Source organism: Talpa occidentalis, unplaced genomic scaffold, assembly GCF_014898055.3.
Source record: "Talpa occidentalis isolate TD23 unplaced genomic scaffold, MPIMG_talOcc4v2.1 talOcc4.9, whole genome shotgun sequence".
In the NCBI taxonomy this organism is placed as follows: Eukaryota; Metazoa; Chordata; class Mammalia; order Eulipotyphla; family Talpidae; genus Talpa; species Talpa occidentalis.
The window spans coordinates 106,286,954-106,302,277 of NW_023605305.1; the positions used below are offsets into that span (position 1 = coordinate 106,286,954).

At 55.0% G+C, this 15,324-nt stretch overlaps 2 protein-coding genes across 3 annotated transcripts; one reads left to right on the plus strand and one right to left on the minus strand.

Moving 5' to 3' along the window:
* The first annotated feature begins 19 nt into the window (after positions 1–19).
* On the plus strand, positions 20–5,604 carry LOC119236262 (probable transmembrane reductase CYB561D1). Of its 2 annotated transcripts, none has more exons than XM_037500004.2 (3): positions 20–189; positions 722–759; positions 1,350–5,604. In XM_037500004.2, the coding sequence occupies exons 1-3, from the start codon at positions 42–44 to the stop codon at positions 1,851–1,853; spliced, it is 690 nt and encodes a 229-aa protein (XP_037355901.1). In that variant the 5' UTR covers positions 20–41; the 3' UTR covers positions 1,854–5,604. The 2 variants fall into 2 exon arrangements, with proteins under 2 accessions (XP_037355901.1, XP_037355902.1); XM_037500005.2 differs by lacking the exon at positions 20–189 and adding an exon at positions 371–506.
* A 2,783-nt stretch (positions 5,605–8,387) lies between these two features.
* On the minus strand, positions 8,388–13,987 carry AMIGO1 (adhesion molecule with Ig like domain 1). Its single transcript, XM_037499698.2, has 2 exons — positions 13,914–13,987; positions 8,388–13,455 (listed from the first exon to the last, which is right to left on the minus strand). The coding sequence occupies exon 2, from the start codon at positions 13,388–13,390 to the stop codon at positions 11,909–11,911; it is 1,482 nt and encodes a 493-aa protein (XP_037355595.1). The 5' UTR covers positions 13,391–13,455; positions 13,914–13,987; the 3' UTR covers positions 8,388–11,908.
* Between the last annotated feature and the right edge of the window lie 1,337 nt (positions 13,988–15,324).

Consider the following 15,324-nt stretch of genomic DNA (forward strand, 5'->3'; position numbering starts at 1 on the left):
CGGAAGAGCGCGCGGCGGCTGAGCGCCGGCCCGGCCCGGCCATGCAGTCCCTGGAGGTAGGTCTGGTTCCGGCCCCGGCGCGGGAGCCGAGACTGACCCGCTGGCTGCGGAGAGGCAGCGGGATCTTGGCGCACCTGGTGGCTTTGGGCTTCACCATCTTCCTGACGCTGCTGTCCCGGCCGGGAACCAGTGAGTGTGCACGCGGGGCGGGGCGGGGCCGGGCCGGGGCGGGGCCGGCGCGCGGGAGGGGCCGCGCCTGGCGCCCCGGAAGCCTGGAGAGGGGATCCCCGCGGCTCGGGGCGCGCGGTGGAGGGGTGCAGGGGCGGGGCGGGCCGGGGCGGGGCGGGGCTTGGGGACTGGGGAGGAGAGACCGACCGCAGAACTGCACTCAGCAGCTGGTCCTCTAAGCTGAGTCCCTCAGAGGATGCCGGTGACAGGGAGGCCAGGGCCCCCCAAGACTGGGCAGACAGCTGCGAGGTGACGAGTCCGGAACCCAGGACCAACGTGTATGGTTGCCTTCTAGGATGCTCGCCCCAAGGCCTCTCGGCTGCCCTGCTTTGCCCTGAGCTCCTGATTTCTGATCAGGGTTGGGGATGCTCTACTGACCTACCCCCCCCCCCCCCCCCCGGCTCCCCAGCTAAATTCTTTGGGCTCCAACCAGCCACCTACCGGGGCAGAAACACTGGTGCCTAGACGTCAGTCTGTTCTCTTTGATTCTTAGGTCTTTTCTCCTGGCACCCTGTATTCATGACCTTGGCGGTGAGTTTGGGCTTTTTTGTGCAGCTGATTCATTTGATTGTGCCCCTAAGGAAGCACCCACTCTTCGGAAGACTTAACCTTTCTAAGGCGCAGAGAGGTGGGGGAAATAACCAGGGCTCCAGTTTTCCTGTGACCTATTGGGAAATATGGAGGGCTGGGCTGTGGATGTCACTTTGTTGAAGGGCGTGGGGGGGGGCATGGAAGATTTTTCTTCTTCCACCAGGGCCTGAATGGAGGAAGTAGAAGGGGTTGTTACCCAGTGACTCCTCCCTTCCCCGTCCCCCAAAAAGCCCACACTCCTCAAGTTCAGAAAGAAGTTTAACATTTGCTATTCCCACTGGTAAAAACACAGCCATAGCAGCCTGAGGGGAAGTGGCTGGCATGGGTGACAACCTGTGTGATGAGACTTCACTCAAATGCTGATGCCCAGTTGTACTATACCCACAAATGCTCACCTGTGAGGCAAGAGGACCTGGTGGGAGTTCTTTAGTCTCCACCTTTTGTCCTTGTTTGGATATATGAGAGCACCTCCTTTTTCTCAGGCCTCAGAGATGGGCCTGGGGCTCACTGGCCCTCTCCTGTGTTCACAGTTCTGCCTCTGCATGGCTGAGGCCATTCTGCTCCTCTCGCCTGAGCACTCCCTGTTCTTCTTCTGCTCCCGAAAGTCCCGGATCCGACTCCACTGGGCAGGCCAGACCCTAGCCATCCTCTGTGCAGCCCTGGGCCTGGGCTTCATCATCTCCAGCAAGACCCGCAGTGAGCTGCACCACCTGGTGTCCTGGCACAGCTGGGTAGGGGCTCTGACACTGCTGGCCACTGCTGGCCAGGCCATGTGTGGGCTCTGCCTCCTCTGTCCCCGGCAAGCCAGGATCTCAAGGGTGGCTCGCCTCAAGCTCTACCATCTGACATGTGGACTGGTGGTCTACCTGATGGCTACGTTAACGGTGCTCTTGGGCATGTGCTCAGTGTGGTTCCAGGCCCAGATCAAAGGTGCAGCCTGGTACCTGTGCCTGGCTCTGCCCCTCTACCCAGCCCTGGTGATCATGCATCAGATCTCCAGCTCCTACTTACCAAAGAAGAAAATTGAAATCTGAGTCCTTCTGAACGCTGAATCTAGGTGGAATGCTTGCACTGGACTTCAGTGGTTCTACTGATGACCTTCGAATGGATCCATTTCAGAAGTATTACTTCTTAGCTGGGTCAGGGGCTGCAGAAACCCAAACTGCTAATGCTGAGGGATGACTCAGTGGACCAAAATGAGGAAATGTACTCGGTGCAAGTGAAAGGTGATGGGGAGCCTCTGTGCTTGATGGGAGACAGACGTGCTGGGTGGTGGTGGTGACGTCGGTGGAAATCTTTTCTTGCTTGTATGCCTGATGAAGAGTTGGGTTCTTATAACTTATGGTTGGCAGCTATGGCACTTTGAATCACTTTTGAGAAAACGGTGTGATATGGTGGAGAGAGAGATTAGGCTGATAGTTCTCATAGGTTCTGTTGTACAACCTTAGGCAAGTTACATGCGCCAGGACCTCAGTGTCCTCAGCTGTGTAATGAATGTTTTGAAACAGTCTGTCAAGCTGCCGTCCCAGAACACCCTCCCGGTTCTGGGCCATGGACTCAGCCGCTCAGACTCAAGATGGAATTCTTACATCTGTTGAGCCCCTACCTCTCTGGTGGGGCAGGTCTGCCTTTGTTGCCTTTTAGGAATCGGTGTTAATGTAGCCCCTGGACCAGGGCACATGGGGGCAGGCACTGTGGAGAGAAGGGTCTCCTGAACTCCAAGGCAGTAAAGCACTGAAGTCACTTTATTGTTTGGGAGGAAGAGGACAGCATCTTAACAACACTATCTAGAGCATCCTTCAGCTTAGCGGATCTGGGCTTGACGGATGCACGATATCCGTTCTCAGTCACAAAGTCCTTAGCATTTCACGCTTTGCCCTTATCTGGCACATAGCTTCGTGAGCTGTCCTGGAGCTTTCAGAACAAAATAACTGAGAAAGTGGCGCAAGGCTCTTCTGATCTAGGGAAAAACCAAGTCTCCCTGATTCCCCTCTCATCTTGTCATCTAAGCTTTCTCAGTTCAAAAACCTCTTGCCAGCTTTTTGGCCCAGAAGGGGACTGAGTTAGGTGCCAGCTGGCAAATGTGGGCTGGGTCTCCTTTCCTCCAGACTGCCCTCCATGATGAGGACTGGATGCCAGACTAGTTAGCTCTGGTCTGGCTCAGTCCAGGAGATGGAGCCTCCGTGATGACGGCAGGGACTGATGTTGAGAGGAGACAGCTCAGTGGAAACTCTGGGAGGCCTAGGGTATAGGGACTGGTGCTTCCGGTCCCAGGAGGTGGGGGAGGCCTGCCTAAATGGCAGTGTTTGGGATGTTGCAGGCTTTTTAAAAATGCAGGCCCTCCTCTCTGGGTGGCTCAGAAGCAAAGGACCTTCGCATGACTCAACAGTGCTAGAAGGGCGGCTGCAAGGACAGGAGAGTCCTCTAGGGGACCTCACTTGGCTCCTCCTTGATCAGGTGGCATCTCCCAGGAACCCTCTAGACCCTGAGCAGCCAAACTGGGGCCCTGCTACGCAGAGGACGATGTTCCTGTCTCTCTCATTGCCCTCTCTCCCCTCTCAAGCTAGCCAGTGTGATCTGAACTTGGAAGGGGTGCTCACCTGGGGTCACTTCCATCAGGGGTTCCATCTCCTCTCCCTCCATTATATGCCAGCGCTAGGAGTCTCGCCCTGCCTACAGCAGCGTGAGGGCCAGGTAGGGCGCTCCAGCTTGTTCTAAGAGCCAAGCAGGCAATGCCATACAGCCTGAGCCTGCCTGAGGTGTTGCCTCCTCCCAGGTGGTGCGGGGGCTGGCGGGCGGGCGGGCAGGCGGGCTGACAGCCGGCAGTTTGCGTGGGCTGTGCCAGCTGATGTCTATTCCCAGCCCTGGGAGGAAGGGGGAAGTCATTTATATTCTGCAGGAGGAAAAGGCCCCAGCTGTCACCTCTCTGACCAGTAGGCCTGGAGGACAAGGGCACAGGGCAGAGAGGGGACGCTGGTGGGATCTTATTTATCTGGTCTGATTGTGGTAGAGGGTGTAGGTCACCAGGAGGTGACTGGCCAGATTGTGGGGGGACTTCCCTCCCCTCCTCTCTTTGTATTTCATCACCACCTGCCCTCACATCCTGGGGCAGCAGCTGGACAGCCATCAGACCTCAGTGCCAGGGCGCTCTTCCTCCAGCTGGGATCTGGGTGGCTGCCGGCCACATATGTCTCCTGCTTGTGTGTTTTCCTCCTCCCTAAACCCCCTGTCCCCCACTTCCCCACATCTCCCCATCTGGGATATTAGCTAGCTTGCTCAAAAATGAGGAGAGGCCTCAGGAGAAAAGCAAATGGCCCCTGGCTAGTGAAAGTCAGTCTGTTTCGCCTTAAAAAAAAAGTCAGGGTGCTCAAATTAAAAACAAAACAAAACTGTGTCATTTGCACAAATTTGCATATCAAGCTCACTGAGTCCTAATTCCAGATGATTATATTTAAACTCAACCTTGAGGATATGAGATGATTTTTGTGTCTAAATCCAGATGGTAATAGGATTTCCACTCCGGGTTCAGATGCACCCCATCCCAGACACCCACCATGGCTGGGAGGGGGGTGGTAAATGGCAGGGCTTTGTGTCTGGGCGGGTCTCCCAGCCTCACCTCTCAGCTCCTCAGCTGCTTCAAGGTAGGCTGCTCTCTGCTGTCAGCGGCGCCTCCTCTCCCCACCCTCTCACAGGGCAGACTACCCCTCCCTGCTCAGACACTGGCCTGTCCCTTCTTCCTCCCTGTCCCCACCCTCCCGCCCCCGTGCCTGGCTGCTCTGGGTCTTGTTTTTAAAACCTCGCTGTGGGAGATCCAGGCATCCTCCCGAGCCAGCTGGCTGCTGTGCCAAGCCCTGTTCAGAGTTAATAATAATCATTAGCTGAACAGTGTTGGGGCCTTTCAGCTGCAGATCTCTAAGCACTTGCAGGCTGAGTCAGCCAGCCCTCACCTCCCCCCTTCCTGGGCTGCCTAGTGGAACAGAATGGGGTAGCACTATGGGGGGGGGGGTGTGTGTGTCAGGAGTCTCCCTCCCAGCCTTGTTTTGCGGCTTCTTTCCCTCGGGAGTGGGCACTGAGTGTCCTCTGAGGACACTAACACTGCCTTTGCACCCAACAAGGGTCACTGGAAGAACAGTGGATGATCCCCTGAGACTGGTGGTGGCTGCGGTGGTGGTTGACCCTGAACCTCTAGTCTTCCTGCCTTCCCTTCTGTTTACTTGTCTTGGCCTCCAGAGGACACCCCTGGTCCTGAAGCCCTAACCTCAGCCTCTCTGGTGACCCTCTGCAGGGAGCTGGGAGGCTTCTGGTTTTAGTGCCAGGGAGCCCGTGTCTGGTGGCTCAGAGAGCTTGGGCATCAAGCCCCTAACCTCAGCCCCTCACCTGATGTTGTGTGGCCCTGGGTGCATCATTTACTGCTCAACCTACCTCACAGGGCTGTTGTGAGGGTTAGATGACAGAACGTGTTCTCAGGCATCCGCAAGTTTGAGACATTAAACAAACGGAAACAGCTGGCGTTGTGATGTTGTCCTTCCCGCTCTCACTCGGCCTAACCCTGGGTTTTCTGCTGCTTTTAGGGAGGCAATAAACAGTTATGGATAATCATGCTTAGGGCACTCAGGTCTGAGGTCGTGTTGCTGGCCACTGTAGGAGAACAGACACATTTCCTCCTTCCAGTGCCAGCTCAGCTCACCCCACACTCACCTGGCCAAGGCAGCCATTGCACCCAGGAATGACACCAGCCTATGACCCAGTGAACCAGCCCTGCATGCTGCCTGCCTGGTGTTTGAAGCCACAGGGCTGGCTGCCAGTCTGGGAATCGGCTGTCCCTGGGACCCGCCTAAAGTCCCTGGAGTTGGTCCTAGTTTGGAGCTGCTGGGCAGGCATCTGTCTAGATCTCTCCTTCCTAATTCTGCTCTTTTGAGGTGAAAGGGAAGCAACGGTAATGGACTTGAGACTGCCCACCTTGACCCTCTCGTCGGCAGCGCCTGCCCCAGATGCTCAAGCCCTCACACCTGAGGCACGGAGCTGGGAGACACCGCTGGCTTCTTCACAGATTTCTCTTTCCTTATCTCAGCCTCTTGGATCACAGTTGTTTCCTCCTCAAAGCCCTTTGTTGGAATTAAAATACACACACACACACACACACACACACACACACGCGCGCGCGCGCGCGCGCGCGCGCCATGAAAGCAGCTCTGTTTACACTTCAAGTTGGGTATAGGATACTTTCCATTCCACTGGTCTGACAACAGCCAGCAATCTGCCTGGAGTGGATGCACAGGCAGGTGCAGCAGCACAGAAGCTTCAGTATTTTTTTTTTTAATCTTAATTGTTTTTTTCTGCCCTGGGAACCAGGAATGAAACACTATCAGGCCTTGTGGGCACAGCCTCAGCAGTTCTCACCAGCACGGGCACAGAGAAGACTGGAAGGCGGGAGGCCAGTGCCCAGAACTGCCTGGAAGCTCTGTGAAGTAGACAGTCTCCATGACTGGGCTAGGCTTAAAGCAGAAACAAATGACCTCCAGTGGGACGCCTGGCTGGTCACCAGTGTATCAGAGAATACGAGTGTCGGTTTTTAATCTGCCTGCTATTGTCAGAATTTCCCAGGTGATTTTTTTTTAACTTCTGTGGAAGCAGATTCAGCAGGCTATTCTGAGGTATCAGAGGATTCAACTTTGTCTCCCTGAATAGACATAAGGGGTCCCCAGCACCCCAGTCTTGAAAGCAGATTCTCAGTTATCACCTGGTGCTCTCTAAGAATGCCCAGGGCAGGACTAGACCTTTCTGCTTAGACCCATACCAAAGGCAAACCTAGTGAGGAAGCAGTGGGAGGTAAAAGGAAAGTGGCCCAAAGTGCCCCAGCACCCCTGCTCTGCATGTATTCTCTACACAGACACAAACCCAACATCTGGGTCAGTGACTTGCCTTATGTGTACCAGTGCAGGAGGATACCCAGAAGTCTCCCTGTGGGGCTCCATGGCCTTCTGAGCTCATGGTTCCATGCCTGATTCTGGAACAGTTACCAGGTGGCCACAGACCAGAAGGCCTCACGGCAGGTCCGAATATCGTTATGATCTCTTCCCCTGACAGTGAATGAATCTGATGGAGAGGTTGGATGTGGCAGCTGCTCTGGCCTTCCTCTCTCTGCCTCAGGAGAGGAAGCATCCGGCATAGGCTCACTGTAGCAGCCCAGAAAAGCCAACCATCCTACTGCACAGGCCTGAGCCTTTTCTGCAGTGTGGGTGGGTAAAGTGAAGCTTTACCATGGTTTCCTGGGCGACAGGATAAGTGGTACACGAACTACAACTGCAGAAAGGTGCAGAAAGGGAAGGAGCTGCGGTACCAGCTGGATGAGAGACTAGACCGGCCCATCCCCTGAACACTTATCTTCGGACCTGAAAGTCAACTGTCCTGGCAGCCTCCAACTCCCCTGAAGTCCTACCTAAAAGCAGTTAGGGAAGAAAGACTCAGCAGACAGCACCTGGGCCAGGATCCAGGGAACTTCTTGTGCTTGTGGGGAGAGAAGGCGGGCTGAAGGGATGTAGATGGGGGCTTCCTCTCGATGAAGGAAAATGGGGTATCGAAACTTCAGGCTCAGCAACAAGCAAAGACAGAGGGGAAGACGCTGAGTAGTCTTCCCTAGACTGTTCTCTCTAACAGCTTCATCCTGACAGCCACAGCAAAAATGACTTTGAAAAGATGAAAACATGCCATCAATGTAGAATATGGGGGTGCTCTGCAGCAACTGTCATTTCATTGACTGCCAAGGTTGATCTGAGGTGGCTGCTATGTGGGGTCTCCATCCCTTATCATTTTGGTTGTTGTTGAAGTCAAGAGGACACCTTTCCACACTTTTGATCAACACAAGAATTAGGTAATTATTCAAATTCTGGTTCTAATTTCTTTTTCCCTTCTACCATTTCCTCTCCCCTCTTGGCATCTACCATAACAATCCGTTTCCAGAAGTACCAAGAAAGTAGCTAAAGAATTTACATATTCAGAGTTGAATAGCTTCCAGTCCAATTTCTGGTAGGCTGAGTCTGTACCAAGAAAATGGGGATTGCACTTCTCTGTCCACACACCACTTCCGACACATTATGCTTTCAGTATTAACCTGCCCTTTAGACGAATGCCTGTCTGCCAACTAAGATGATCACCATTACCATGTGGAGTACTGGTGATCATCAAGCTATCTTGAAAGTCAACTGCCTTCCACCATTTGTTCTAACCTGGTCCAAAAACTTTCCTACAATACAGTGCGAAGAATAGATCCAGACTTTTCAGAGAACAATTCAAGAGGCAAACCTGCTCCCCAGGGGTCCAGGAAAGCTTCATTATCTGCAGTCTCTAGCCCCAAGTCTTGGAATTTTTTAAGCTCGCCTCTAAAGTGTCAGTGGCATTTCTTTTGAGAATCTAATTGGGTTGGCAAACTATGGCCCACAGGCCAAAACCAGCCCTGATTTTATAGATCTGTGAGTTAATAAGAATTTTTTCATATTTAAATAGTTGGAGGAAAAAAGCCTTTAAAAACCATGTCAAAATTATATGAAACTCAAATTTCAATGTCCGCAAATAACACTTGATTGGAACAGGCCACAGTCATTTATTAATGCAGTCGGGGCTGCCTTCCTGCTAGGCCTGCACAGTTGAGTAATTCTAACAGCAACTATCCAGCTTGCAAAGCTTAACTTCTATGAGCTGGCTCTTTACAGAAAGTTTGCTGACCCTTGCTCCACCTTAATGCTGAGAAGTGGATTTTACCTGTGCTCTCATAAAAACATTTAAATATTCTCTTTGCAGACAGGCCACACCCTTCTGAGGTAGACTGAACCCCACCCACGGGCTGAAAAGATAAATAAACCAGTCACAGACTATGCCAGAACAGAGACTCAAGCCAGGTTTAATGATCATTGTCTAGTTTTCAGAGCCCAGGGGCTCCAGGTTTGCCAGCCTGGGTGTACACAGAGGGAGGAACAGGGTCCTGGACACAGGGGAGGCCTGCTGCTTTGCCAGCAGGGCTACAAGGAAATACAGAGGTAAGAACAGAGAAAAAACTGGAATCAATCGACTCTGCTGTCCCCAGCTGGGGTGTACTCTCTTGGCCCCTTGCTAGGAGCCCCATAAATACAGGCAAACAAAAAAGGTGACAATTACAGAGACATATTGTAAAGCCCTGTCATACTGTCTCCAGGGACACCTGCTTCCTGGGAGACATGTCTGTTTATGGGTGTGGGGGAGGGGGTGATCTTTCAGCCTTTTCTCTCCAGCAGACCTGGCAGTCTCCTGCACAGGCTTCCAGGAAGCTTACCAACATTGAGTGCCCAGCCCCCCAAGCAGAAAGCTACCTTTGGGTTCAACTGAAGCCACAGGAAGAGGCTAGTTGGCTCTCTCAGTGGGGTGGCCAGGCGCACCTACCAGTCTCTCTGAGTAGGGGCCAAACTAATGGATGCACAGGAGACTTAGAGTCTCAGAGCCTTTTCTTATTCCCTAAACCGGGTGGGACTTATGAAGGAAATGGCTCCTTATCCTCAGGAATGAAGCTGGAATGCCCCAGAAGGCCTGCTTCACTGGACTTTCACTTTACAGGTTTTCAGAGTCCTCCACGGTTCCTAGAGGGGAAACTGCAGCAGGGCGATGAGACTTTCCCAGGTTCCCTGATGAGTCTGAAGAGGGAGTCCTGGTTCCTATAAATTCAGTAACAAAATCCTCAGAAGTGTCTGGAATATAACCAGGCACCTTTTCCTCCTGCCGTTGTCTTGCCAGAGCAGTTGATATAGGAAGAGCCACTGACAGCTACTTGGACCCCTGCCCGTCAGTTTCCTTCTGGGTCCTTCAGTGACCCAGTTCTCCCTTCATTTCTCATGCACATTGTCTTTAATCCAAGAAGGTTTCTGAGGAGCCTGAAGAAGCGGCTGTTTCCTCATTGCCCTTTCACCCATGATTCTCAGCCTGTGGTTCTCCTAACTCCTGCCTTTGCAGAGCAGCTATTCAGTGTTGTGGAGATGTGAGTGAAGCTTCAGGGAGTTGAGAAACTAAAAGTACAAGAGTTTGCATTTGGGGCGCCTGGCGTGGTCACTGTCTCTCCTATAGGGCAAGAAGATTATGCACACGAGTTGTGCACATAGATGGAGACCGTTCTGAAAGTGGACACTAGTGGGGACTAAAGAATCACTGTCCTGATGGAAGTCAAGGCGCTGGTGAGCATGCGTACCTACGAGCATGCGTACCTATGAGCATGCAAGTACTTGAGGGAAATGCTGCACCTCTCTCAACAAGACTAGGCTACTAATAAAGAATGGACAGCAGTCTTGAGATCCCAGGGACGTACAAGGGACGATGTCACGTTCCAGTCCCCTTCCCCAACCTTAACTGACAGTGGCAGTCAGACCCTCCTTTCGAGCAGCCCTCACCTGCAGGAAAATGACACCTCTTGGAACCTAAAGGCTGATCAGAAAATAAGATCTGGAGAACTTCCAATGGACAGGGAATTGGGGGCAGGGGGAGAGACCGAAAAAGACCAACGTCAGAGAATGTTTTCACCTTTGCCTTGCTCATCCCCTTGCCAAAACTCAGAGCAACCATCTCCCAGGGCCTGCAGAAGAGTCAGAGGAGCACTTAAAAGAAGCTGTCATCTTCACACCCCAAGTCTTCTGCAGGCTTGGGTGCGATGGAACCTTGGGCCTGCTCTTCCTAAGTTCCTCTGGCCTGGCGACCAGAACTGCACAGAGCTCTGAAAGGCATGGGAGTGACAGAACTTTCCTTCTGAAAGTTAAGTGTCACTGGCTGTCTCTGTGACAGGACTGCCTGCAACTTTGTGGCGAGGGCAAGACTCTTAACTCACACTCCAAATTGCCATTCTGGGGCAGAGACCACCCAATCCCAACCCCTTGGTCAATGAAACCCCGCGCTTTGGCTTTGCCAAAGGGATGAGATCTCTGAGAGAAGCTGCACAGAGGAGATACATACCCAGTCCCTCCCATCCCCAAGCTCAGTCTCACCCAGCTGGGGCTGGTTTTCAGGGACTCCTCCCTTTGCAGGGCAGCACCTCAGGGAAACAGAACCCCACCTGAGCTTGATAAGGAGCCTGAATAGAGAGATGGCATACACACAAAATCAGGTAGGTCCAGCAGGATGCTACATAATAGAGGCTGATTCCTCCTCCTCCTAGTGTGAAGTGGCCCCACGTCCCACTTCTGTGCCAGGCAGCCATAAAACCTCTGTCTTTAGGGCCCCTGCCTGCAAGTGTTGGGAATCAAATACTAACCAAGGGTTTCACCAACCAGGCAATGAACCTCTCTGGGGGTTAGCCCCCAGCTACATGTGTTGTATTGGCACCTGTGCTGTGACAGCCCACCCCCCTCATTCTATGCTATACCCCTTGGTGCCGCTGGCCCGGGACAAGGCACAGATACCACATCTCACGCTGTTGCTGTATCTGAGCCGACAGGCCAAGGCCCTGCCAAGAACCATCCACCCAGGGCTTCTTGGAAAAGAGGAAGGCATTAGTGGGAAGTCTCACAACTTGGGGAGTGCTACTGATTGAGGTCTCCGGCTTTTCCTGACTCGCTTTTCCAAAGGTTTCCAATATTCCCAGCCATGAAGTGTGACCTCCTGGTCACAGAAGATACTACAGGGTGTTCCCAGTTGGCTCCTGTGGAAACTCTCCCCAACACGCACTACCTCACAGGTGTGGGTGGGCAGAGATAGAAAAAAAAAAATATTTTTTTCCCCAAAGGATTTTCTCATAAGGAGCTAGGGATGACCTTGAAAAAGTTTAGGAAATCTGCTCTTCCTTCCACCCCTCCTCATTCCCACCCAACTCGGCAGACACTCCCCTCTTCCTCCACGTTCAGCATTGCCAGGGCTTTGGGGAGGGGTGTAGCATTTGCCTGATGATTAATAGATCCGTATTTGAAAATCATGGCAGCACACCCTGGCTGGGGTCTTGCCTGCTGTTGCACCCTTGACCAATTCCCTTGAGGTCAGGGGGAACCCACTCCCTCGGGCAGCCAGCCCTCTCTTCCATCCCCTCATCTCCTTCAGGGGTGCATTACCTCTCCTGGGGCAGACTCTCCCCACCAACCCATCCTGCTCACACCACAATGGGCGTATCAGAGAAGACCGAGCTGACCGACTCTGGATCCGACATCCTCCGCTGGCCCTTGCCTGTCGCCTCGGGCACTGGCAGGGTGTTGCCTGGCTTGAGCTTGCCATTTTGACCCTGGCCAGGTCCAGCAGGTTCCAGGAAGGCCACTCGCCGATCAAAACCATCATCCTTGTCCCCGCCAGCCATCGGGTCGTGGTTGGGTGTGGTACTAAGCATGGACGAGCTGAGGCTGTCTCCTTGATGGCTGGAGGGCTTCTCGACACCCCGGCACCAGCAGCGACAAGGGGTGAGGTACAGGTATATGAGGACCAGGACCACGCTGAGGATACAGCCCACTAGGGTGGTATAGGCAGTGTTGAGGGTGTCATGGTGTCCATGCAAGGTGTAATTGTGCACTTTCAACTCCACAGACAGTGTCTCATTGAAAGCCTCCCCCATGGCGTAGCAGGTATATACACCCCCATCCTCGACCTGCACCTGCCGGAAATGAAGACTGCCATCCTTGGACACTGTCACCGTGCTGTTGGCCATCTCATCCGGCACCCGTTCATTGCTCGATGTCACCCACACTTTGGTCATCCCCTGCTGCTTGGTGTCACACTTGATGGTCAAGGACTCGCCCAAGTGTGCCTCCCAGGCACGCTCCTTGTACTCGCTGCAATTGAGGAAACTCAGGTTGAAGACATTGTGCAGCTTCTTGGATTTCATGCAGTACAGATCCTCCTGAAAGTCCATCACAGAGCTCAGCTGCCGGTACTGCCAGTGAGAGAAGAGCTGGTAGAGCTCACAGTCGCAGTTCAGGGGGTTGTTGTGCAGGTACAGCCCGTTCTTGATCCACGCGGGCAGCTTCTGCAGGTCAGGCAATGGTAAGAGGTTTAGCTTGTTGGAGGAGAGATCCAGGAGGGTTAGCTTGGGTAGCTTGGCGCCTTCCTTGACCAGTTCCAGGGGGAAGCGGGAGATCTGGTTCTGGCTCAAGTAGAGTTTCTGCAGCTGGACCATGTCGTCGAAGGCGCAGCGGTCCACTGCCATGATGTGGTTATTATAAAGCAGCAGCACCTCCAGCGCCTGCAGTTCACTGAACAGGAACTCGTCTAGAGTACGCAGCTGGTTGGAGGAGAGGTCCAGGTAGCGCAGGTTGGGTACTGGGGTAAAGGCCTCGGAGGAGATGAAGTTCAGGTGGTTGTGGCTCAGCAGCAGGGAATGCAGGTGGGTCAGGCGCGTGGGGGTCCACTCTGCCCGAAGGCGGCTCAGGTTGTTGTGGCTGAGGTCTAGTAGAGCGGTGTAGCTGGGCAAGGAGTGGGGCACGTTGGGCAGCTGCTGCTTGGAGCAGCTGAGGATGTTGCTGGCACACAGGCAGGCGGCAGGACAGCTAACCACTGGACGGCCAGTTCTGGCCACCTCAAAGAGGAGCAGGAACAAGGACAGCAGCAGGAGCCAGAGGCCTGGCAGGTCACGCTGGGGTTGCATAGTGTCACTGGGGAGGGCAAGGAAGGCCGCCAGGAAGATCTGGGAGGGAGTCACCCGGGCATGTTCTGGTGGAGTAAGAAAGGGCCACTTTCACTACAGGCTTAAGGCAGAAGGGATGGGTCAGTGAGCACCAGGGCCTCTGGAGGGCAGGGCAGGGTGGCCCGCCCTCCCTTATTTCCCCCCTCCCTCCCCTCTACCAGAGAAAGGCAGAGATGTTGGGTAGTTCCCAGGCACAGTGCAGGCGATGGGCCCAAAATACCGGGGCCGGGGAGGTGGATACGCGGGCCTCCTGGGCTGGGGCCTGGGGTCACAGCGGCACAGGATGGGGTTCTGCGGAGCTGTCAGGGACTGCTGGGACCTCCGGGGCTCGGGGGCCGGGTTTGGAGGCGGGGTCCGCGGGCCTCAGAGGAGGAGCCGCGGGAAGGTCAACGGGGCCCCCCTCTGGGTAGGGCGCGTCCTGTCGGGGCGGCGGGTCCCCGGGGCCTGTCGGGCGGGCTTCCCCCGGGACTTGAGGTCACTGCACCTGCTCGAAGAGGTCGCGTCTCAGCCCATGGTCGGTCCGGGAGCTCCGTCGCGGCCTCCCGCGGCAGCGCCTCACCCGCCGGCCTGTCGCGGCGCCCGCCTTACGCAGGGGCCCGCGCCCGGCACCATCTCCGCCCGGCCGCGCGCCGGGCCCCGCTGCGCTCCCCGGCGCCGCCGCCCGGCCCGCTGCGCCCACCGGAGACCCCCCGCCGCCGCCGCAGCCCCGGGGTCCGCGGGGCGGGCGTGGAGCCGCGCGGGAGCGGGAGGCGCCGGGAGCCGAAGGGAGGGAGCCGCGTGGGGGCCGCGAGCACCGCGCGCGCGCCCGTCGCCGCCCCGGAGCCTGGGCGCGTGCGCGCGGCGGGGGCGGGGCGCACGTGCGTGTGTTTGTGTCGGGCCGGCGGGCGGCGGCGCGGGGCCTGCGCCCCGGGACGGGCCGGGACCTGTCCGGGGAGCCCCCCGGCGGCCGAGCCCACCTGCCTCCCCGCCTGAGAGCCCCCCAGCCCCGCGCGCCCTCCAGGCCCCCGGCCCCTGCCCAGTACCCTCCCTGATGCGCTCTGGAAAGGGAGGGCTGGCAAGTGGACGCGGTGTAACCCACCCGGGGGCAGGAAGGCTTTTGATTTTGCAAATGAAAGCAATCTGCCCCGGCTCCCACCTGCCAGTGTCGGCGGGAAATTCACGAGTGCATTCTGAGGGGTCCCCACCCCTCTCCAGATCTGTGAAGTCCCCAAATTTTGAGGAGACCTCTAAGTAGCGCGGTGAAGTCCAGAGGTTGGCGGGCGGTGCTTTGTTGTTGTTGTTTTCTTTCTTTGTAGTTTTTGATGCTGCTAAGCCAGGGCCCCTGGGATACAGCAACACACCAGCAGTGGGCTGGGCAGGAGGAGGGAGGGATTGTTGGTGCAGGTCCGAACCCCGGGTCCGACTTCTCCAAACTCCACCCCACACACATACAGGGACTCAGTACAAGCCAGGGGCTAGTTTCCATTCTTGAAAACTGCAAAACTCTGCCCAACCTGGGGGAAATCGTTTATCCATGAACATGGCTACTTGCCTCTTCCTGAACCAGGACCATCTCTTCCCCTCCAGGAATGTAACAGTTCCAGGATGGTTTCTCAATAACCTAATCCTCAAGATGAAGGGGGTGTGGGGGGGGGGTGTGTGTGTGTTCTTTAGGGCGGTCCCTGAAACACTTAAACTGCTAACCAGTGTGTGTTGTTGGGGGTAATGCCTCAGGAGGGGGTTTTGGGAGAAAAACATAAACCTTATAATTCAAAACTTGAGCTATTTGTGGGATGGTAGACCCTGAGGGAGAAATTACTTTTTTATTCTTTCTAGTCTCCTACAACAGCAAGAGCAAGACTGAAATTAATGTCTCAATACATTAACCTGCTAAGAGTTTTAAAAAGAAAGAATTT

Excerpts from the sequence above, each read along its gene's own strand:
- LOC119236262 (XM_037500004.2), top strand. The coding sequence starts at position 42 with ATGCAGTCCCTGGAGGTAGGTCTGGTTCCGGCCCCGGCGCGGGAGCCG. Across the intron at positions 190-721 it reads GCTGTCCCGGCCGGGAACCA|GTCTTTTCTCCTGGCACCCT; the intron begins GTGAGTGTGCAC and ends TTTGATTCTTAG. Across the intron at positions 760-1,349 it reads CTGTATTCATGACCTTGGCG|TTCTGCCTCTGCATGGCTGA; the intron begins GTGAGTTTGGGC and ends CTGTGTTCACAG.
- AMIGO1 (XM_037499698.2), bottom strand. The coding sequence starts at position 13,390 with ATGCAACCCCAGCGTGACCTGCCAGGCCTCTGGCTCCTGCTGCTGTCC.